At 44.4% G+C, this 24,669-nt stretch overlaps 1 protein-coding gene and 1 non-coding gene across 2 annotated transcripts in view; both read right to left on the bottom strand.

Moving 5' to 3' along the window:
* Positions 1-24,669, bottom strand: part of VSNL1 (visinin like 1) — a 107,450-nt gene that overhangs the window by 57,854 nt on the left and 24,927 nt on the right. Inside the window, exon 2 of the mRNA XM_045978712.1 lies at positions 2-168. Coding sequence (XP_045834668.1) covers positions 2-163 — 162 coding nt within the window. The 5' untranslated portion in view covers positions 164-168. The remainder of the gene's footprint in view (position 1; positions 169-24,669) is intronic.
* LOC123926247 lies at positions 8,669-8,775 on the bottom strand. Its single transcript, XR_006815181.1, has one exon. It is a non-coding gene; the product is annotated as a U6 spliceosomal RNA (small nuclear RNA).

Here is a 24,669-nt window from a genome sequence, read left to right as displayed (position 1 = left end):
CCTTCACGTAGAGCTGCTGAAATTCCTCGAGGTTCAGCCTCCCGCTCGGACAGTCCTTGAGGAAGCCTTTGTACCACTGCTTGAGCTCGTGCTCGTTAAACTCCGTGCTCTTCACCAGGTCCTCCATCACTTCGGGGGCCAGTTTGCTGTTCTGTTTCCCCATTCTGCCTGGAGAAGAGCCAATGAATGCAATTAGCCGCGATCATTTCAAACTTGATTAAGAGCCAAGTCCGAGGTCTGAGCAGCCCGTGGGTGGGCACTCCCTCCAGCGTGTCATATCAAACCCTCCCCCCACCCCCGCCCCAGGTCGGCCTCCTTCTATCTGGCATTCGAGAAAGGAGATGAGCGAGAAAGACCCTTCGAGCAGCTCGAAAGGCTGTAGGGCTCATTCCCGTCCATCACGCATCACGCGTCCCCGCACACACAGCGTCGACTCCCCCACAGAGAGGCAGCTGTCCTTGTTTGTGCTGCTCGGGTAAAGTGCACGGGCACTGTTTACATTCTCCTGGTATGAATTAAAGTGCATCAGCATTTGCTGCCTGGGTATCTAATTCCACATTTAGTTTATAAGGATATTAACTGGGATTATTGACACACGCAATGAGAGGGCTTTACAGACAAATGATTATAAGCAGACTTGGGAAATCTGATAGGCAATGGCAGGAAATCTCAGCTGGTTTAGTTCTGGCGTTGCTTTTTTTTTTTTTTAATGGAAACAGCTTATTTTTATTACTCAAATTAATTCTCTTTCTCTTTTCTTCTTCAGAGGTTTCCTGCGACGTTGATGTCAATGTTAACAAACTTGGTGGCTTTTTAGAGAGATCGAGTGGTGAATTCCAGTTGACCTAATTCCATTCTGATATTATTGCGGCTGGTAGGTAAAAATATAACTGTATAAAAAATGTTACCTATACCTGTTATGTGCCAGGTTATTGACTATATACCATGTGTGTTACTTAGAGCAATATTAATTAACCGCTGGATGCCTGGGTGGCTCAGTCATTAAGAATCTGCCTTCGGCTCAGGTCACGATCCCAGCGTCCTGGGATTGAGCCCCACATCAGGTTCCCTGCGCAGCAGGCAGTCTGCTTCTCCCTCTCCCACTCCCCATGCTTATGTTCCTGCTCTCACTGTCTCTCTCTCTCTCTTTCAAATAAATGAATAAAATCTTTTAAAAATATGTTAACTAACAGCTTTATCTTAAATTCCTTCCTTTTGGGGCGCCTGGGTGGCTCAGTGGGTTAAAGCCTCTGCCTTCGGCTCAGGTCATGATCCCAGGGTCCTGGGATCGAGCTCCACATCGGGCTCTCCGCTCTGCGGGGTGTCTGCTTCCTTCTCTCTCTCTGCCTGCCTCTCTGCCTAGTTGTGATTTCTCTCCGTCAAATTAATAAAATATTTAAAAAAAATTCCTTTAAAAAAAAAAAAGATTTTATTTGAGAGAGAGAGAGAGAGAACAAGAGAGAACATGAGCAGAGGGAAGGTTAGAAGGAGACCGAGAAGCAGACTCCCCTGCTGAACAGAGAGCCTAACGTGGGGCTCGACCCAGGATCCTGGGATCACGGACCTGAGCCAAAGTCAGACCCTTCACCGACTGAGCCACCCAGTCCTTAAGAGCCACTTAAATTCTGTCCTTAATAAAATGTATATACTAACACAACTCTTTTCAGATTTACTGTGAAGACTAATTAAGAAACAGGTAAACAAAGATAAACAATATTCCAAAATTAAAATAGTTTTTGTATTAGTGCAGAAAAACTAAAGAGGATTCTTTAAACTTTCCCTTTAATGTTGTGGTGTTACAAAAAAAAAAAAAAAAGAGTGAAAACTAAACAAATTCACCACAGATTTATTTAAAAATTCAAATCAAGGGGCACCTGGGTGGCACAGTCAGTTGTCTGACTCTTGGTTATGTCTCAGGTCCTGATGTCAGGGTCGTGAGATGGAGCCTCCGTCGGGCTCCCCACTCAGTGCGGAGTCTGCTTGAGATTCTCCCTCTCTGTCCCTCCCTCCGGCCTTCTCTTTCTCTCTCCCTTTCAAAAATAAATAAATCTTTAAAAAAATAAGTCAAATTAAAAGTGAAAATCTGAAGGATCACCAGAATGGGGAAGTGTCACAAGATCGTCAAAATCCTGACACAGGAACTGAATTAAGCTTTGAAATTTTAGCCACATGGATCCAGGGCTTCAGCGTACTGGAGACAAATTCTGTCCTCGGTTCTAGGCAGGTCTACAGTTGCAATCATCCCAGAAGGGGTAATCTCATCCCGTACTTTGTTTTTAATTTTTTGCCTTCTTCCACAACACATTCCACGCCCATTGTCAGTGATCTGCCCTAACATTGAACAATTCTTTCACTGTGATGAAACCAAACCACTCTTGCTACTTCCAAGGAAAGCTTTCTCATCGCATCATCGCAATCTAACACGATGAGAGGATATCATTAAAATGCCCATTTGTCTTCTAAGCTCTTCTGTTTGAGCAAGGGACCTGAGGATCAGCAACTATGCCTTTTATCATGGAGCATCTCTACTTATTTTTGCTCTTAATTTCAAGCTCCATGTCTCTTATTAGCAACTGTCTCTTAATTATAGGTACTGTGGGATCCCCCAGCTGGATATGGAAATCAAGTTGGGTACTCAGGTGTCAAGTTTAATTAATCTGGGTGAGAAAACTGTAATCCGTGGTTATCCTGTTAATCAAAAGGTCTATTACCAAACTTCCAGGACTTCACTTTGTTGTTTACAGTCGAGAATTACAAATTTTCATTATTGAACCAGAATCTCCCCTAACAATGACAGCTGCTGAATGCTGAGTGTTGGCTCTGGGACAGGCACTGTGTTGAGAACTTTATGCCCTCAATCTTTAACCCTATGACAGCTCAGCAGTGAGGATTAGGGCAGCTCTCTTGTACATGATCATACAAGTCATGTGTGGCAGAACCAGAACTTGAACCTGAATTAGTAAGACTCCAGTACACAATCACAGACAGGTGGATGGAAGGCATCTCAGGAGGAACGGGAGGAGCAAAAGCAGGAAGGTTTGTGAGGCTGAATCAGTACCTCTTGGCAATGAAAGAAGAGATGAGAGGAGGACCCGTCACTTTGCCAGGCCCTATTTTGGAAAAGACTGTTGGAGTTAACCAAAACCACAAGCCAGAGTGAGTTTGTATTCATGATGGGAAAGTGGATTAAGTGTTATTAAAAACTGCCTCTCCCAAATGCCTTTAGAAGGTCAACAGCATGAGGACGCCTGGGTGGTGCAGTCAGTTGAGCCCCTGACTCTTGGTTTCGGCTCAGGTCCTGATCTCAGGGTTGCGAGATCAAGCCCCACAACAGGCTCTGCGCTCAGCGTGGAGTCTGCTTAGAGATTCTCTCTCTCCTTTTCCCTCTGACCCACCTGTGCACCCTAAAATAAGAAACCTAAAAAAAAAAAAAAAAAAAAGAGGGTGTTCTCACACAGGGAACATGGTGAGGACCATGAATCACAGTTTTGGAGACTCACAGGCCTAACATCGTGCTTCCTGGTCACGGGTCATGGTCAGCCACTATCAGTCAGGTGTGCCTGGCGGTGAGATGAATCACAGGGAAAATCAAGTTCTGGCCAGGCCCTGTTTGGATTGATGATCCTCCCTGTGCTCCCTGACTCCAGCCCACCTTCTGCATGGCTGCCTGAATGAATTTCTAAAATACAAACCTTACCATCTGAGCCTCTCCCTAAGCTGTCAACACTTCTCATTGTCTGCAGGATGTGGCCCCTTCTCCCTCGCCTGGCGCTTGTCCTGCCTACTCACATCCTCATTTGCTGCCCATCTGTCTTTTCACTTGTTCAGCAGGCTTCTCCTCTTTCTTTACGTAGCCTCAGCTCACACACCGCCTCCTCTGTGAAACCTTTGCGGACTTTCCAAGGCTGACAAGAAGTAGGCGTCCTTTCTCCCAGGCATCTCCACTCCCTGGTAAAAGCTTTCCCGGTCATTATTTATTTCTCTACTGGATTGTTAGTTTCTTGGAGGAGAGGACTCTCTTTTATTTATGTTTGCATCCCTGCTACCTCAGACTAGGTGCTCGACGAATATTTTTTGAGGAACCAAATGAACGAAGGGCCCTGAACCACTGTGAGGTGGGGACTCAAGGACCTTGGCGCTGGTCTTCTTCAAGTGGTGGTATTTAGTACGTTCCTTTCTGGGAGAATCAGTCTCATAGTAATCTGTATAGGAGAAGAGTCAGCACCATCATACGTATAAATATAACGCTCAGGCAACAGATGGGAGGAATCTTTCATCTCGCCGTACGGAAAATTGCCTGCCTACCCGGAGACTGTTTTTCTGTTGTTGCCTTCATCACTAAATTTTGAACATCTTAAAGCCAATATCCTCAGGATCCGGCATAAAGGTGGTGCTTAGCGATGTCGGATGCATGAAGGAAAGCGGGGATGGGTTAAGACTCCCCACCTCTGCCCCCTCTGTCCTGGAGCTACTGTGAGAGAGAGAGGCCCACAGTGTCTCTCATTATGGGCCCAGGACAACAAAAAGGGGAAACATGACCGTAAAACTTATCGCATTCCCAATGAAAAGATCTCATGACACACATAAAGTAAAATAAAAGAATCCAGAGTGTGTGTGTGTGTGTGTAGAGGGGGGCGGGTAATTCCCGTTCTGTTTCTAGTTCATTCTGTGATCTTGGGCTAGATCCTTTCCTCCTCTGTTGCTCAGTTTCCCCATTTGAAAAACAAGTCAGTTGGACCAGACGACCTTTAAGGCCCTTCCAAGTGCACCGTTCACTGATCAGCAGCTGAAGTTCTGTAAAGTTGAAAAGATGAGTCACAGACTTCAAATCGGCTTATCTCGAAAGAGTATACACATGTTGGCTCTGTGGGTTCTTCACCTGGGTACCTGTCAGTACTTGAATATTTGTTGCCTAAGAAGGGAGGGGACAGACATGGGGGTGTATGACTTTAAAGCTAGCATTCCAGGTTGTAAGATAAAAAACCAGCCAAGCCCCAACCCAAATGATTTCTCAAGGTTTGCACGGCACTAGAGAGACTCAGTGTTAGCCAAGGAACAGGACTGATGGGGCAGATCTAGTGTGGGCAAAAGAAGCAGAAATGAGCCCATGGGTGAGGAAAGCCTAGCACCAACTTCCCAAGAATACTCAGAAAAGACCACATTTTTATACTCAATAGTTTACAAAAGGCTTCGTGCGAAAACAATTACCCATGTACAGTCCAGTAAGAAAGAGATTATTACCACCCCCCTTTACTGATGAGGGCTTTGAAGCTAAAAGGAATGGGTACTCTGTCTTAGCTCAACCAGCAGAGAAAGTTTAGTACAGAACAGAAGTCTTTCTCCAGGGGTGCCTGGGTGGCTCAGTGGGTTAAGCCTCTGCCTTCAGCTCAGGTCATGATTTAGCATCCTCAAGATCGAGACCCGCATCCGGCTCTCTGCTCAGCAGGGAGTCTGCTTCCCCTCTCTCTCTGCCTGCCTCTCTGCCTACTTGTGATTTCTCTCTCTGTCAAACAAATAAACAAAATCTTTAAAAAAAGGGGCGCCTGGGTGGCTCAGTGGATTAGGCCACTGCCTTCGGCTTGGGTCGTGGTCTCGGGGTCCTGGGATCGAGCCCCGCGTCAGGCTCTCTGTTCCACGGGGAGCCTGCTTCCTCCTCTCTCTGCCTGCCTCTCTGCCTACTTGTGATCTCTCTGTCAAATAAATAAAATAAAAAATTTTTTAAAAAATCTTAAAAAAAAAAAAAGTCGTTCTCCAGAACCCCACTGGTTTCCTAACACAGGCCACCATCCTCTCCTGCCTGGATTCTGCAACCACTTTTTCACTGGCCCACCTGCCTTGAGTCTTGCCCACCTCTCTTCCACTTCCTATCCAGTCTCAATAGCAGAACTGCAGAGCCGAGGAACCAGAGCGTGAAGGAGTGCTCTTAGCACAGATCTGGGAGACTTCCTGTAGAAGGAAAAGGCTGGCCAGGGGAGGCAATAAGCGCCCATGAGCTTCGTTCCTCCACAAACCCTTTGGATCTCAGAGAGAGAGAATTCAAGGCGCATATGCGTATGTGCATGTGTGTGCTGGCCCAAGCTTGTCCTTGACCCTCTCCGATATCTAAGTCCAGCCTCCCAGAACACAGCAGGGCCCGCTGAGTGCGAGGTGGTGCCCAGAACAGCAGGCCTGGCTTCTCCCAGGTAGTCTGGCCATTAGCCTGGCTGAATCTTGGTTAGATTCGTGCAAAGCCTGGGGGCCGAGATGGAGAAGCCCAGGCACACGAGCTGATCCACAACAGGATAAGCACACTGGTGCGGAAACAGGCCTGGAGGTACAGCTCGAGGGGAGGAAGCAAGGACTTCCGGGGCTCAGTTGGAGGCTGAGGGAGTCCAGTGCCAGGCAGAGCAGAGCTGGCTGTAATGTCAGATTACGGGGCCGGCCCTGAATACAGTGGGTGCTCTGTCTCAGCCCTGGGCTCCTCACTCGTACACCGAAATAACTAGAAGAGACAGGCCTTGTCATGCTTAGTCTCCTGCCTAGATGACTCCTTCTTTTCCTTCCCACTTGTCTAAACAACACTCCTCCCGCTAGGCTAGGTTCCAACGCTGTCTTCTCTGAGACACTTCTCCACAAGCTCTTACCAGCTCCTCTTCTCCTCCTCGATCGAACGCTTTGCATCAATAATGACCCACGGCCCAGTTAGCTCTGGGCCACTCAGCTTGGCGGACACTTGCAGGTGTTGTCTGCGAGAAAGGTTCTGTGCTAGGCATGGTGGGAGAAAGACGTGGTTCTTGAAAAGCTCAGAACAGAACACAGGAGATATTCCTGCCCGTTGGAATGTGGGGTACGATGAGACGAGTGCTCAGATCAGAGAGATACAGAGCACAGGGAACAGAGCGACAACTGACCACCAGGTCAGGCAAGTTCACCTGACTGGTCCCCAGGTGAGAGCTCTAAATTGGTCTTCCCCAAGCTTGCCTGAGTACAAAAATCGTCCTTGCTACTGTCGTTAAAAATGCAACTTCACGAGACCCTCCCTCAGAAGCAAATCTATACTTTCCGCAAGCGACTCAGGTCAATTTGGGGAGCACTGATGAAAACCATGAAGATGAATCAAAGTAAACAGTCTGAGGAGGAAGCATTCCAAGAAGCACAGACATAACCCAAGTTCTCGCTGATGCCTCGCTCCCTCTGCCTGACACCTCTGATGTTGTTTCAAGGTCCTGTATTGAGGAATAACATTAAGAATTTAAGGGGCACCTGGCTGGCCCGGTCAGTTAAGCTTCTGACTCTTGATTTCAGCTCAGGTCCTGATCTCAGGTTCATGACATTGAGCCCCGTGTTGGGCTCCACGCTGTGCACGGAGTCTGCTTAATATTCTCTCTACCCCTCCTTCTGACCCTACTCACCGTAAAAAAATTTTTTTTTTAAATCTCTCAACTAGAGAAGACCAAAGCTTGAAAAGATTTGTCTTCGGGCTCTTCTGCTTTAATTCCCTTGATTTTAGGTTAGAGAGTTTGAGGCTCTCCAAGATCACGCGGGCACCCCAATGGCAGAGTAGGCACAAGAACCCTGGTCTCCTGACCCAGCTGGGTGCTCTCACCCTCCTACCCCAGCAGTGAGCTGTCCCCATACCAAACACCCAAAGCCTAGGAGCCAGGACACATGTTTATGTCTGAGCAGGGATGTTGAAACAATCTCCATCACCCTCCCTTGGATCCTATAAACAAATGAAACTAGGTTGCTAGTTTCCAGAGACTGTTAAAACCACCCTGAAAACCAGGACTCAAAGTTGCCAAGTGCACTGTGTGGGGGTTTCTTTTCTAATAAGGACGATTATCTGACACGATGGCTCTATCTGCCCCTCCAGACTGGCTCCTCCCAAGGCCCCAGCAGCATCTCTCTAAAGGCAGAGTGTGGATCCCTGGCTGGCCTTTCTGTCTCTGGGGACCAGAGAAGCTTCAGAAAAGGCAAGAAATCCTTTCTTACCGCATTCTCTGATGACTTCACCTCAAGCCCTAAACCTCGTGGGACTGCAGCCGAGGTCAGGCCCACAAGCATAACACAGGCGGGAGGTTAGGAGGGCGCAGACTGCATCCCTGGGGACTCAAGGCCAGAGTCCTTATTTGATCTGCAATGAGGAAAACGTTTTGATGGCAGTGGCAAAGACCCTGTCAGAGCAAGTGATGAGAGTTCCAGCCCAGAAAGAACAATATATCCTTGAAGGTGAAAGCAAAGTGGGCCCCAGGGAGCAAAAAATCATCTGCTCTAACCCCTTCATTTTCTAGAAGCACCCCAGGAAGGTTAGGAAACTTGTGTTAGGGAATAGGGCAAGTCCGTAACAGGGCCTAGCTAGCAACGCCCTAACTAGTTAGCCTGGGCAGGATGACACGGGGGCTGCCATGATGCCCAGGGTTGTGACTCTTGGGCACTGACATGGGCTGAGGGTCCTAGGCTCTGCAGGACCAGAATGAGCCACACCAGGTCCCTGTGACCAGGCTGTGAAGACTGGTGGTCTTCCTTAGGCCTGCCCCAGTTGCATCCAGCCAAGTTCCCACCCGAGTGCTCCCTCTGCAGCTCAGGTGTGGGAGTCTGAAGGCATTGCCTGGGGACAGCCGTGACCCAAGATGGCAGTTGCTGGTGGACATTAGCTCTTGGATCTGACTAAGCGGTTCTTTTTTTTTTTTTTAATATGAAACGCTTCCCAAATTTGCGTGTCATCCTTGTGCAGGAGCCAGGCTAGTCTTCTCTGTATTGTTCCAATTTGAGTGCACGTGCTGCCAAAGCAAGCACTAAGTGGTTCTAAACTAAAACCTGCCCGGTAACCGGGCGGCAGGTGCTCAGGAACTCTGATCTATAAGGGGGTCAAGTGGCCTGACCAGCCTTGGGGGTCAGACTCCACCGCCTTCGTCCTCCTTTGCCAGGCCCAAAGAGCATCACTCAAGCTCCTGGGAAGCACGGCCAAGCCCGAAGCCACCTTGGTGCCTGACTACGTTAAGCTACGACTTGGGGAAAGTTTCTACTCTGACTCAGTCCATCTGGCGGGTTCCGTTCCCCTTTCTGTTTGGTCACAGTGTCTCTTTCATTTTTCACTAGACTTAGTTGAGTGGGACAAAAAAGTGGGCTGGAGGCAGACCCGGGGTCAAATGAAGTTCCCGCGGCGCACATGGTATGTGACTTATGAGCAGCTACTTGGCCCATTGGAGGCTCAGTTTCCTCATTTGTCAGATGGATGAAATTTGCGCACAGGGCTGTTACGAGAATTAATGAGATAACACACTGAATTCCTACCCACGGTGCCTTCCAAGTAGCAGGTGTTCAACAAACAGTAGCTATTATTAGCCTCATCATGGGACCCAGCAAACTGGGCTGCTCCAGACGATGGGGAGGCAGACTTCTCAAGATCCAGGCCCATATATCTAGGCGTCACCTTAACCCTGACACCGCGTACCACACCTGGTACGTGTAAACAGAAGTACGCAAATGGTGACACCTGGGGGATTTTGCTGTGGTCCTGCTTCTTCACCGTCAGGTTGAAGTATTTCTTGTCCAACCTGACAGAGGAAAGTCATCCGAAGACCCTGTAGGCCTAAAGCATCAACTGTTGAGTGAAGTTTCCGTCTAATTCCCTGCTCACCCACTGAACAGAAGTGTAGCTGATGAATAGCCGGTAACGTTTCCTCTGGGAGGGTTTCAAGCAGCCGCCCACTTCTCTGCATCTTATTTTTACTCCCCTGTGCGTCTTTCTCCAACTCTTCTCTGTGTGTCTGAGCATCAGTTTCTATGAAAGGAAACGGTCGTCTCTGGCAGTGTCAGAACCTCACTGAGTTCTGTGAGGTAACAGAGGAAATGCTTTCATTAATAATCACAGCCTTCTGTCCAACAGATTGTGTGCAGGGTTGTGCTGCCAAGTCCCAGTGGGGAAGGACCGTGGTCCTTATCTCCAATCGGCAGGGAGCTGCGGGAGAGAAGTACAGAGCAGGGGTGCCCATGTCACCTGCACATCCCCAGTCCCGCGGCTAGGAGCAGCCTTGGGCCTCAGCCGTGCCAGCCCTCTCCTTGCTCTCAGAGTTAAGGACTCGGCTCTCCTGAGGGGCCAGTGACATATCCAAGTGTCTGTCAGCAGTAGCAGAATCACTGAGGTCTCTTGACTGTTAGGCTGGTGGTCTTTCCCTTCTGAAAGCTGTATGCATTTACCATGTTCCTAAATTGTTATCTCTATAGAAATTCTAAAAAAATAGTTTAACTCATGTTAAATACAGAGAGCTCTGAAATTCTCGTATCAAGGTGCCTTGATAAGAGTAAAATGTTCTATTTGAAGGAAGTATGACATAAGAAATTAATTCAGTAATTCAGCTATTCAGTTATTCAACAATCTTTTACTCAATATTACTCTATATTACAAAGATAAGTATGGTTCCCCAATCTATCTCCAGGGTAAGCCTTTCCCGGATGCTAGACAATCTCTCCCTCTGCCTATGGGACCTCTCCACCTTGGAATCCTACAACCGTACCAAACTCAGCACCTCTTCCCGGGCTCTTCCCTGGGGAAATGGCCCTGCCATCTGCCCAGATTCCCATTCAGAGCCTGGGGGTTATCCAGGACTCTGTCTCTCCTCATACCACCAATCAAGTGAAGTAGTTTGTAGACCCTACTTCCCAACTCTCCCTCTAAATCCATTGACTTTTCCTTCACCACTACCTCAGCAGAGGCTGCCATCATCTCTCACTTTTATCATTATCCCAACTTGCTTCTCCATTGACAGTCTGCTCTTCTGAAACCCATCCTCCACGCTATAGCCAAATGACCTTTCTAAAACACCAAATCCATGATGCCATCGTCCTGTGGAACCCTTTCAGTGGCCTCCTATTAGCCTCACTCTGAATCCAACCCTCAGTGAGCCTTTCCAGGCCTGTTCACCTGGGCCTCTGCTGCCCCACATGCAAGATCTCTTTGGTCCCACCCCTGTGCATGATCCCATCCTAGGCTCCAACTTGCTATATTATCTCAAACCCCTGGTGTGTACCAGCTGTTCCTCTTGCTTTGAGGGAAGTTGCCATTTGCTCCCTTTAGCCTTCTAGTAAATTCCAAACCATGTACCAGACATAGATGAGGCACCTCGTCTGGGTGACTTTGCTGTCCGGCTTCCTCTCTCACACCCTGACGTTTGTGCATGCTGCTGTCACCAGACCACCTGCCAGGGTGTGGTCACCGTAGGGCACATCTCGTTGCCTCAGGCATGTCTGCTACCTCACTAGACACGGGCTTCCCCAAGGGCAGACTGATTGTCAGGTTCACCTCAGACTACACTGAACAGGTGCCCAGGAAATGTTGTTGAATCAATTAATTACTGTGTGGACTCTGTCAACAACTAGCTGCAGCTTATCAGCTGAGCGATAAGAGAGAACATATGAAACAGAGATCAAAGATGAATGTGCTAAGTGCCATTAGGGAGACATGCACAAAGTGGAGATGGAGAGGGAGGAACAGAGAAAGAGGAGGGTGTGAGAGGGAACCCCAAGCAATCAGTAACAAAACCACTTTAGGAGCTGAAAAATTGGGTGAAGAATTATTTGCAAAGTGGCCCCTCAAAATTATCTCAAGGAAGCAATCGCACAAATCCACAGAGATGTAGATACCAGGACGATGCCTCCAGCGTTGATTAAAACCACTTTTAAAACACGGCACCTTTTCAAAAAACAACTTAATTGGGGAGGAGTCAAGATGGTGGAGAAGTAGCAGCCTGAGACTACATCAGGTAGCAGGAGATCAGCTCGATAGCTTATCTAAACATTGCAAACACCTACAAATCCAACGGGAGAGCGAAGAGAAGAAGAACAGCAACTCTAGAAACAGAAAATCAACCACTTTCTGAAAGGTAGGACTGGCGGAGAAGTGAATCTAAAACGACGGGAAGATAGACCGCGGGGGGAGGGGCCGGCTCCCGGCAAGCGGCGGAGGAACGGAGCACAAAATCAGGACTTTTAAAAGACTGTTCCACTGGGGCGCCTGGGTGGCTCAGTGGGTTAAGCCGCTGCCTTCGGCTCAGGTCATGATCTCGGGGTCCTGGGATCGAGTCCCGCATCGGGCTCTCTGCTCAGCAGAGAGCCTGCTTCCCTCTCTCTCTCTCTGCCTACCTCTCTGTCTACTTGTGATCTCTCTCTGTCAAATAAATAAATAAAATCTTAAAAAAAAAAAAAAAAAAGTCTGTTCCACTGAGGGACATTGCTCCAGGGGCTAAACCGGGGTGAAGCCCACACGGGGCCAGCGTGGCCCCAGGCCCCGCAGGGTCACAGAAGGATCGGGGGTGTCGGAGTGTCGGAGAGCTCGCAGGTATTAGAACGGAGAAGCCGGCTGGAGAGACAGAGCCGAGGACTAAACTCTCAGCTCGGGGTTACCTTGAACTGGTCGCGGGCTGGGTGAGCTCGGAGCGCGGCTAGAGGCTGGGGATACGGGAGTGATTGGGTGCTGTCCTCTGGGGGCGCACTGAGGAGTGGGGCCCCAGGCTCTCGGCTCCTCCGGGCTGGAGACTGGGAGGCCGCCATTTTCATTCCCGTCCTCCGGAACTCTACGGAAAGCGTTCAGGGAACAGAAGCTCCCAAAAGCGAACCCGAGCCGATTACTTAGTCCGGCCGCCGGTAAGGGCGGTGCAATCCCGCCTCGGGCAAAGACACTTGAGAGTCACTACAACAGGCCCCTCCCCCAGAAGATCAACAAAATATCCAGCCAGGACGAAGTTCATCTATCAAGGAGAAAGCAGATTCAATTCCTAAGACAGCAGAGCAATTCCAGAGGAGGAGAAAGCAAAGCACGGAACTCATGGCTTTCTCCCCATGATTCTTTAGTCTTGCGGCTACTTCAATTTTTTTTTCTTTTTCAATTTTTTTTTCTTTTTTCTTTTTCTTCTTCTGCTAAATTTTTTTTAAACTTTTACCCTTTTCTTTTTTAACATTTTTTGACTAGTTCATCTAAATATATATATTTTTTCTTTCTTTTTTATATTTTTTATTTGTTTTATTTTTTAAATTTTTTTCTTTCTTTTTTTTTTTTCTTTTTTTTTCAGAACCTGTTTTTATCCCCTTTCTCCCCCCCACAATTTGGGGTCTCTTCTGATTTGGTTACAGCGCATTTTTCCGAGGTCTTTGCCACCCTTTTAGTAGTTTATTTGCTCCTTCATATCCTCTTATCTGGACAAAATGACAAGGCGGAAAAAATCACCACAAACAAAAGAACAAGAGACAGTACCGAAGGCTAGGGACCTAATCAACACAGACATGGGTAATATGTCAGATCAAGAGTTCAGAATGACGATTCTGAACATTCTAGCCGGGCTCGAAAAAGGCATGGAAGATATTAGAGAAACCCTCTCTGGAGATATTAAAGCCCTTTCTGGAGAAATTAAAGAACTAAAATCTAAACAAGTTGAAATCAAAAAAGCTATTAATGAGGTGCAATCAAAAATGGAGGCTCTCACTGCTAGGATCAATGAGGCAGAAGAAAGAATTAGTGATATAGAAGACCAAATGACAGAGAATAAGGAAGCCGAGCAAAAGAGGGACAAACAGCTACTGGACCATGAGGGGAGAATTCGAGAGATAAGTGACACCATAAGACGAAACAACATTAGAATAATTGGGATTCCAGAAGAAGAAGAAACAGAGAGGGGAGCAGAAGGTCTATTGGAGAGAATCATTGGAGAGAATTTCCCTAATATGGCAAAGGGAACAAGCATCAAAATCCAGGAGATGCAGAGAACCCCCCTCAAAGTCAACAAGAATAGGTCCACACCCGTCACCTAATAGTAAAATTTACAAGTCTTAGTGACAAAGAGAAAATCCTGAAAGCAGCCCGGGAAAAGAAGTCTGTAGCATACAATGGTAAAAATATAAGATCGGCAGCAGACTTATCCACAGAGACCTGGCAGGCCAGAAAGAGCTGGCATGATATATTCAGAGCACTCAACGAGAAAAACATGCAGCCAAGAATACTCTATCCAGCTAGGCTATCATTGAAAATAGAAGGAGAGATCAAAAGCTTCCAGGACAAACAAAAACTGAAAGAATTTGCAAACACCAAACCAGCTCTACAGGAAATATTGAAAGGGGTCCTCTAAGCAAAGAGAGAGCCTAAAAGTAGTAGATCAGAAAGGTACAGAGACAATATACAGTAACAGTCACCTTACAGGCTAATAATGGCACTAAATTCATATCTCTCAATAGTTAACCCTGAATGTTAATGGGCTAAATGCCCCAATCAAAAGACACAGGGTATCAGAATGGATAAAAAAACAAAACCCATCAGTATGTTGCCTACAAGAAACTCATTTTAGACGCGAAGACACCTCCACATTTAAAGTGAGGGGGTGGAAAACAATTTACCATGCTAATGGGCATCAGAAGAAAGCTGGGGTGGCAATCCTTATATCAGATCAATTAGATTTTAAGCCAAAGACTATAATAAGAGATGAGGAAGGACACTATATCCTACTCAAAGGGTCTGTCCAACAAGAAGATCTAACAATTTTAAATATCTATGCCCCTAACGTGGGAGCAGCCAACTATATCAACCAATTAATAACAAAATCAAAGAAACACATCAATAATAATACAATAATAGTAGGGGACTTGAACACTCCCCTCACTGAAATGGACAGATCATCCAAGCAAAAGATCAACAAGGAAATAAAGGCCTTAAATGACACACTGGACCAGATGGACATCACAGATATATTCAGAACATTTCATCCCAAAGCACCAGAATACACATTCTTCTCTAGTGCACATGGAACCTTCTCCAGAATAGATCACATCCTGGGTCACAAATCAGGTCTCAACCGGTATCAAAAGATTAGGATTATTCCCTGCATATTTTCAGACCACAATGCTCTGAAGCTAGAACTCAATCACAAGAGGAAAGCTGGAAAGAACCCAAATACATGGAGACTAAACAGCATCCTTCTAAAGAATGAATGGGTTAACCAGGAAATTAAAGAAGAATTGAAAAAATTCATGGAAACAAATGATAATGAAAACACAACAGTTCAAAATCTGTGGGACACAGCAAAGGCAGTCCTGAGAGGAAAATATATAGCAGTACAAGCCTTTCTCAAGAAACAAGAAAGGTCTCAAGTACATAACCTAACCCTACACGTAAAGAAAGGAGCTGGAGAAAGAACAAGAAAGAAACCCTAAACCCAGCAGGAGAAGAGAAATCATAAAGATCAGAGCAGAAATCAATGAAATAGAAACCAAAAAAACAATAGAAAAAATCAATGAAACTAGGAGCTGGTTCTTTGAAAGAATCAATAAGATTGATAAACCCCTGGCCAGACTCATCAAAAAGAAAAGAGAAAGGACCCAAATCAATAAAATCATGAATGAAAGAGGAGAGATCACAACTAACACCAAAGAAATACAGACAATTATAAGAACATACTATGAGCAACTCTACGCCAACAAATTGGACAATCTGGAAGAAATGGATGCATTCCTAGAGACATATAAACTACCACAACTGAACCAGGAAGAAATAGAAAACCTGAACAGGCCCATAACCAGTAAGGAGATTGAAATAGTCATCAAAAATCTCCAAACATGATCTCACATCTCTGTTTGTGGACCATGGTCGAAGAGAAGCACCATCCTACAGAACTTCCTGTGATGTGGGAATTGTTCATTCTGGGCTGTTCACAGATTGAGTCTTTAAAATATGTCTGGTGAGGGTGCCTGGGTGGTTCAGTTGGTTAGGCGACTGCCTTCGGCTCAGGTCATGATCCTAGGGTCCTGGAATCAAGCCCCACATCAGGGTCCCTGCTCAGTAGGGAGCCTGTTTATCCCTCTCCCTCAGCTGCTTGTGGTCTCTCTGCCAAATAAATAAATAAAATCTTTAAAAAAAAAAAAAAAAATCTCCAAACAAACAAAAGCCCAGGGCCAGACGGCTTCCCAGGGGAATTCTACCAAACATTTAAAGAAGAACTCATTCCTATTCTCTTGAAACTGTTCCAAAAAATAGAAACGGAAGGAAAACTTCCAAACTCATTTTATGAGGCCAGCATCACCTTGATCCCAAAACCAGACAAGGATCCCACCAAAAAAGAGAACTACAGACCAATATCCTTGATGAACACAGATGCAAAAATTCTCGCCAAAATACTAGCCAATAGGATTCAAAAGTACATTAAAAGGATTATTCACCACGATCAAGTGGGATTTATTCCAGGGCTGCAGGGTTGGTTCAACATCCACAAATCAATCAATGTGATAGAACACATTAATAAAAGAAAGAACAAGAACCATATGATACTCTCAATAGATGCTGAAAAAGCATTTGACAAAGTACAGCATCCCTTCCTGATCAAAACTCTTCAAAGTGTGGGGATAGAGGGCACATACCTCAATATTATCAAAGCCATCTATGAAAAACCCACCGCAAATATCATTCTCAATGGAGAAAAACTGAAAGCTTTTCCGTTAAGGTCAGGAACACGGCAGGGATGTCCATTATCACCACTGCTATTCAACATAGTACTAGAAGTCCTAGCCTCAGCAATCAGACAACAAAAAGAAATTAAAGGCATCCAAATTGGTAAAGAAGAAGTCAAACTATCACTCTTCGCAGATGATATGATACTATATGTGGAAAACCCAAAAGACTCCACTCCAAAACTGCTAGAACTTGTACAGGAATTCAGTAAAGTGTCAGGATATAAAATCAATACACAGAAAGCAGTTGCATTTCTGTACACCAACAACAAGACTGAAGAAAGAGAAATTAAGGAGTCAATCCCATTTACAATTGTACCCAAAACTATAAGATACCTAGGAATAAACCTAACCAAAGAGACTAAGAATCTATACACAGAAAATTATAAAGTACTCATGAAAGAAATTGAGGAAGACACAAAAAAATGGAAAAATGTTCCATGCTCCTGGATTGGAAGAATAAATATTGTGAAAATGTCTATGCTACCTAAAGCAATCTACACATTTAATGCAATCCCTATCAAAATACCATCCATTTTTTTCAAAGAAATGGAACAAATAATCCTGAAATTTATATGGAACCAGGAAAGACCTCGAATAGCCAAAGGAATATTGAAGAACAAAGCCAAAGTTGGTGGCATCACAATTCCGGACTTCAAGCTCTATTACAAAGCTGTCATCATCAAGACAGCATGGTACTGGCACAAAAACAGACACATAGATCAGTGGAACAGAATAGAGAGCCCAGAAATCGACCCTCAACTCTATGGTCAACTAATCTTCGACAAAGCAGGAAAGAATGTCCAATGGAAAAAAGACAGCCTCTTCAATAAATGGTGCTGGGAAAATTGGACAGCCACATGCAGAAAAATGAAATTGGACCACTTCCTTACACCACACACGAAAATAGACTCCAAATGGATGAAGGACCTCAATGTGAGAAAGGAATCCATCAAAATCCTTGAGGAGAATGCAGGCAGCAACCTCTTCGACCTCAGCCGTAGCAACATCTTCCTAGGAACAACGGCAAAGGCAAGGGAAGCAAGGGCAAAAATGAACTATTGGGATTTCATCAAGATCAAAAGCTTTTGCACAGCAAAGGAAACAGTTAACAAAACCAAAAGACAAGTGACAGAATGGGAGAAGATATTTGCAAACGACATATCAGATAAAGGGCTAGTATCCAAAATCTATAAGGAACTTAGCAAACTCAACACCCAAAGAACAAACAATCCAATCAAGAAATGGGCAGAGGACATGAACAGACATTTCTGCAAAGAAGACATCCAGGTGGCCAACAGACACATGAAAAAGTGCTCCACGTCACTCGGCATCAGGGAAATACAAATCAAAACCACAATGAGATATCACCTCACACCAGTCAGAATGGCTAAAATTAACAAGTCAGGAAATGACAGATGCTGGCGAGGATGTGGAGAAAGGGGAACCCTCCTCCACTCTTGGTGGGAATGCAAGCTGGTGCAACCACTCTGGAAAACAGCATGGAGGTTCCTCAAAATGTTGAAAATAGAACTACCCTATGACCCAGCAATTGCACTACTGGGTATTTACCCTAAAGATACAAACATAGTGATCCGAAGGGGCACGTGTACCCGAATGTTTATAGCAGCAATGTCTACAATAGCCAGACTATGAAAAGAACCTAGATGTCCATCAACAGATGAATGGATAAAGAAGATGTGGTATATATACACAATGGAATACTATGCAGCCATCAAAAGAAATGAAATCATGCCATTTGCGACGACGTGGGTGGAACTAGAGCGTATCATGCTTAGTGAAATAAGTCAATCGGAGAAAGACAACTATCATATGATCTCCCTGATATGAGGACATGGAGAAGCAACATGGGGGGGGGTAGGGGGATAGGAGAAGAGTAAATGAAACAAGATGGGATTGGGAGGGAGACAAACCATAAATGACTCTTAATCCCACAAAACAAACTGGGGGTTGCTGGGGGGAGGTGGGATTGGGAGAGGGGGAGCGGGCTATGGACATTGGGGAGGGGAGGCGAACCATAAGAGACTATGTACTCTGAAAAACAACCTGAGGGTTTTGAAGGGTCAGGGGTGGGAGGTTGGGGGAACAGGTGGTGGGTAATGGGGACGGCACGTTTTGCATGGAGCACTGGGTGTTGTGCAAAAAGAATGAATACTGTTACACTGAAAAAATAAATAAAATGAAGAATGAAAAAAAAAAAAACTTAATTGTCCATCATAGAAAACTAGTTAAATTGATTTCGTTAGAATGACACAGAGGTGGGGCACCTGGGTGGCTCAGTGGGTTAAAGCCTCTGCCTTCAGCTTAGGTCATGATCCCAGGGTCCTGGGATCTAGCCCCGCATCAGGCTCTGTGCTAGGCGGGGAGCCTGCTTCCTCCTCTCTCTCTGCCTGCCTCTCTGCCTACTTGTGATCTCTATCTGTCAAATAAATAAATAAAATCTTAAAAAAAAAAGAATTACACAGAGGTAATTACGAAGCCATTAAAAGTGGTAATACAGATCTACACTTAATGACATAGACTGGTATTGATTCAATGTCATTTATTTAAATTAAAACATGGAAGTATACAAAACAACTATGTGTTTTCAAGGATAAACACTTAACCAAGGACATGTATTAAACACAATAGAATGGAAGGAGGAAATGGGAATGAGTACAGAAGATGAAAAAAATATAGAATAGGGGCGCCTGGGTGGCTCAGTGGGTTAAAGCCTCTGCCTTCGGCTCAGGTCATGATCCCAGGGTGGTGGGATCGAGCTCTGCATTGGGCTCTCTGCTCAGCGGGGATCCTGCTTCCTCCTCTCTCTCTCTCTGCCTGCCTCTCTGCCTACTTGTGATCTCTGTCTGTCAAATAAATAAATAAAAATCTTTAAAAAATATATAGATAGAATACATAAATATAGATAGAATATATAAAAATATAGAGGGAGAATAAAACCCAGGAGGGGCTTAGACAGGCATTGATGACGGTGTGCCATGGACAGAGGAGTATGATGAACATAAATGTGCACTTGAGGTTCAAGAAAAGAAAGAAAAAAGGAGAGAAGATATTGTAATATGCAGTTAGAGTTTAAAAAAAGGAGTCACAAAACAGTATGTCCAGTATCAACTTGCCTTGGCTTTATCCATATACACGCTCAACTTGTATGCACACAAAGTTTGGGCAGGACACAATTTACATCAAAATCTTAACAGTGGTTCTAACTGCTGGTAGATGGTAATATTTCACTTTTCGTTACATTTCTGAACTTTTTATAATGAATGCACATAACATTTATAATCAGAAAAATATAATAAGTAATTCTAACAAACAAACAAAATGTCTTGTTCATAAAATCATCAGTCTCGGGAGTCCTGAAAGTACTTTCAAGGTGCTTTCCATTAAAGCCACTCCCTTTTCCAACAATTAATTCACAGCAATGCGTCAGGGTTCACTTGCAGACCAAAGACTGTTAGTTCTGACGCCCATCCTGGGTAGCTCTAGGTGAAGAAATGAATATGAAGAGCGGCTCAGAAGGACCCTGGATCTGTCTCAATGCCCTGGAGATGGGGAGACACAGTGTTGGGGGATGTCCAGGTCAGAGTCCCTGACCCTCAGGATCTGCCATGTCAAGGAAACCACTCTGAGACTCAGCTCAACCATGTGTGAGATTGATGATAACAATATCCATCTTGGTGTGTTAGCACAGGGTTTAAATGTGTTAGGAAAGAGTTTTATAAATGCTAAAGCACTATCCAGTGTTCATTACAATGATTGAAATTCAAATTCAAAAGATAGAAAATTCAAAGATAGAAATGATGATCCCATAGATCATCACTGCTGGTTGCCTAAGGCCAGATTAGGATTGTCTAATGAGGTCCAGAGAGATCTACTCCAAGGTCAAAGAAAAGGTCCAAGAAGGTGAAAGGGAGCAGAATTTGCTATCTCAATATATGTCTCTTTGGCCTAGGATTCTTCCAGGCTGATTATTTTTAAGCAACAGCAGACATAGGAGAATCTCTAAAATATGAGTAGAAAGAGACATTTACGTTTATAAGGGAAATCTCCATTTGTAAGGGTGTCCCCCTCTGCAGCATGAAGGGGGAGAACTCTAAATCCCTAGAAACTTTTGCCAGTGGGGAAGGCAACTGACTTAAGTGTTCATAACCTCACACTCTTGTTTACTGTGCTTTGCCTGACAGTACCCCCAGACCGCTTCCCCTCCCCACGATCCCCTTTTGTGTTTAGCTGGAGATAGTATTTAAAGTGATCGCTTGGGCCATTTCAGTGAGTTCTTCAGTTTTCCTGGGTATCTCCCTTTATTGAGGAGGTATACATGTTATTATGCTTATGTTTATTTTTCTCCTGTTAGCCTATTTTTTATTATGGGGGTCAGGGGCAGGAATCTTAGCCAAGAACCTAGAAGGGTTGAGGGGGAATTATTTCTCCTCCCCAAAACGACTTTGGAAACAGATGTGTCTGTGGATCAACCTTCCCTACCTTCTTTTTTTTTTTTTTTTCCTTCCCTACCTTCTTTCCAGGAAATAAGGAAATGGTGATTTCCTTATTGAAGGGAGCCACCATTCTCAGTCCTCAATCTAGAACTGCTGTCTGTGATGCCAACTGATATTTTCAAAAAAAAAAAAAAGTTTTCCGGGTCCCTCCCAAATGTCCCGCGTTGACTGCTTTGACAGGTTCGTTGACCATACCTTTCCCTAAAGCACCAAACTTGGTTCCAGTCCCACATCCATCAGTGTTTTCCTGTGTGACCTTAGCCAAGGTCAGTTTCTATTCTGAGCTTCCATTTTCTTCCAAAGTTCTAGGGGAGTTTCTACCTCACCTAATTCACCAGGTCATTGTAAGGGACAGATCACAGAGGCCATTTGTAAGTGGTAAAACTGTGCCTAGCTCTTAATCTAGGGCACTTTCTGGACACATCAGGAAAGGAAACTAGACCCAGATATATGGAAAGAAGCGGGTTTGTTAGGCAGGAAAAAAAAGAGAGGGAGTAAAATGCAAATCCCAGCATGAAAGAGCAAAGACACCTGTTAATAAGCAGCCCACAGAAGGCTGACAAAGAAGCTGGGGGAAGAGGACGCGACCATGGGCCACTTGTAGCTTTGGGAGGTGGACGGAAAGGGTATATTTACCAAAGGTTGCTGGAGGAGTGCTGACCCTCTCCAGGGAGGTTCCTTGTCTTTGATATGTTTCCAGGTCTGAATTATGCTTGCCCTGTCCTTGCTGGGCCTTTGTGAAGTATCCAGCAAGGCTGGAACAAAGCACTTTATTGTGGTGCTTGAAAAGTATCTTGGCTAAAAGGGACAATGCCAAGGCTGAGTGGGCTAAAATTAGACCTTCCGGTGCTGTTTGACTTGGCAGTTGTGCACACAGGCTGCTAAAGTGGCATCCTCCACCCGCCTCCCTCCCAGCCACTGTGTGCCTTCTGAGAGCACAGGTAGTGTGGGCTGAGGGAGAGGAAGTGCTTCTTCCTCTGGCACCCCATGGGGATGACAAATGCTGCTGGGCTGTGTCACTGCCACTTGGAGCACTATGTTGAGTAATCACTTGAAGGGATATGCTTCCCCATCAGCCGATTTGCATATTAAGATTAAGCCCTTAATCGAATGCCCTTCCATGTTGAAACCCAAAGGAAATCGTAAGACCTATATATCGTATCACACATTTGAACATTTTATTTACCTTTATTTACTTATTTATTTATTCATACTTACCTTTACCTAAGAATTTAACCGCTACATAACCACCGCAGAACCCAGAGAACCAGCTACAAGTACCTTATGTCATGCTGTGTCGTGATGCCATCTACAAGGAAGAGCACAGGCCTAGAAGCTAGAGAGGGAGATCCCAAGCTAGCGCTTCCATTAGCTGGTGCTTTGGGGAAAGTTCATCTTGTTCATTCAACCTTAAAGGTCTATGCTAATAAGTGCCTCAAAAGGTTAAATGAAACATATAAACGAGCAAACAAACACAAAGCAGAAACAGACTTAAGAATACAAAGAATAAACTGATGATTGCCAGAGGGGAAGGTGGGGAGGATGGGTGAAATAGGCGAAGGAGAGTAAGAGGTACAAACCTCCAATTATAAAATAAGTAAGTCATTAGGATGAAAAGTGCTGCATAGGAAGTATAGTCCGTGACATTGTAATAACTTTGAATGGTGACGGATGGTAACTACACTCATCATGCTGAGCATTTATAATGTATATAATTGTCAAATCACTAAGTTGGACACCCGAAACTAATCCAATTTCATAGGTCAACTCTACAGCAATAAGCAATTTTTTGAAAACTTCAGTGAAACAATAAATTTATATGACTGATATTTTAGCAGTAATCCCCATAGTTTATATCATCCTACTTACTATGTGTTCATGGATTATGAACTGGATTATGTTCATGGATTATTACTTCATCTTTATAATAATTCAATGAAGTAGATACCATGAGGTCTCCATTTACAAGCAAGGCAAATGAGACTTAGAGAATTGAAGAAACGTGACCAAGGCCACACAGCAAAAAAATGGTGGAGCCTGCACTTGAACCCTAGAAAGCTCTGATCTACTCTTCACTATTCCGCTCTATTAAAGGAGATGAGCGAGAAGAAAGTACTTTTCAGGACAGAAAGTGTTACTTCAATCTAAAGTTCATCATTCTCTTTTCTTGCCTGAGTGTTGCCCTGATCTGTGCATTTCTTTACCCAAGTAAGACAATTTCAGGTACTAAGCTTTGGTGGTTCTCTCCCAACTGCTTGCTTCTGGGCCCCAAGGGGACTGAGGTAGGACTTAGATGCCAAATACAAGAGCAGCAATGGAAGGAACTGAGGATGCTTAAGCTGGAGAAGCAAGGACTCAAAAAAGGAAATTTGAGCTCTCCTTGAATAAGTGAAGGATTTACTGGCACAAAAATAGACCTATAGATCAGCATAACAGAATGGAGAGTCTAGAAATAGACTCGGCTACACATAATTACTTAATGTATGATCAAGGAAGCTTTTCAGAACAAGAGAAAAAGGAAATATAATTGTATAAGTGATGCCATCATCATTCGATAGCAATTTGGTGGGAAAATATAAGTCAGAACCACAGTATGTACCATCTTTTAAAAAAAATCATCAACATTTGGAATAAACAGTTCAATATAAAAAATATGTTAAAGAAAACTAATAGAAACTGAAAGTATGCTAGATGAAATGTTAATAGCTATGTGTATATATACACACTTATCCATAGCTTTATATATAAAGCAAATTTCAATTATTAAGGGAATTATTAGAATCGGAAGCGATAGAGTGTAAATAGAAAATTTGTATCAGCATAAACACAAATAGTTAATGAACCCAGAGAAACATGTTTAACCTATTTACTAAGCTTAAGTTGGACTTTCTAAACTTAAAAGCAATGGCAGAAAGTATAAAAGATAAGGTTGATAGATATAACTACATAAATTCAAAGTTTAGGGAGTCTAAAAACACCTGAAAAAAGGGCGAATATCAAAGTGGAAAAAAAATAGGCAACATAAATATCTTTTAAATATTAAAGGTGCTTAAAAATCAATGGTAAATGTAGTGAAAAGAAGGGCCATTTGTACCCCAATGTTTATTGCAGCAATGGCTACGGTCGCCAAACTGTGGAAAGAACCAAGATGCCCTTCAACGGATGAATGGATAAGGAAGATGTGGTCCATATACACAATGGAGTATTATGCCTCCATCAGAAAGGACGAATACCCAACTTTTGTAGCAACATGGATGGGACTGGAAGAGATTATGCTGAGCGAAATAAGTCAAGCAGAGAGAGTCAAGTATCATATGGTCTCACTTATTTGTGGAGCATAACAAATAACATGGAGGACATGGGGAGATGGAGAGGAGAGGGAGTTGAGGGAAACTGGAAGGGGAGATGAACCATGAGAGACTATGGACTCTGAAAAACAACCAGAGGGTTATGAAGGGGCGGCAGGGGGGTGGGGGGGGTGGGAGGTTGAGGAACCAGGTGGTGGGTAATAGGGAGGGCACGTACTGCATGGAGCACTGGGTGTGATGCCAAAACAATGAACACTGTTATGCTGTAAATAAACAAATAAAAATAAATATAAATAAATAAATAAATAAATAAATAAAATAAAAAAAAATCAATGGTGAGAGGATTTGATAGAAAGCTGGACAACCAGCATGAACAGAAT

The sequence above is a fragment of the Meles meles genome, chromosome 15, assembly GCF_922984935.1.
Source record: "Meles meles chromosome 15, mMelMel3.1 paternal haplotype, whole genome shotgun sequence".
Classification (NCBI taxonomy): Eukaryota; Metazoa; Chordata; class Mammalia; order Carnivora; family Mustelidae; genus Meles; species Meles meles.
Note: the sequence above shows the minus strand (reverse complement) of the source record. Positions and strands in the feature narration are given on the sequence as shown.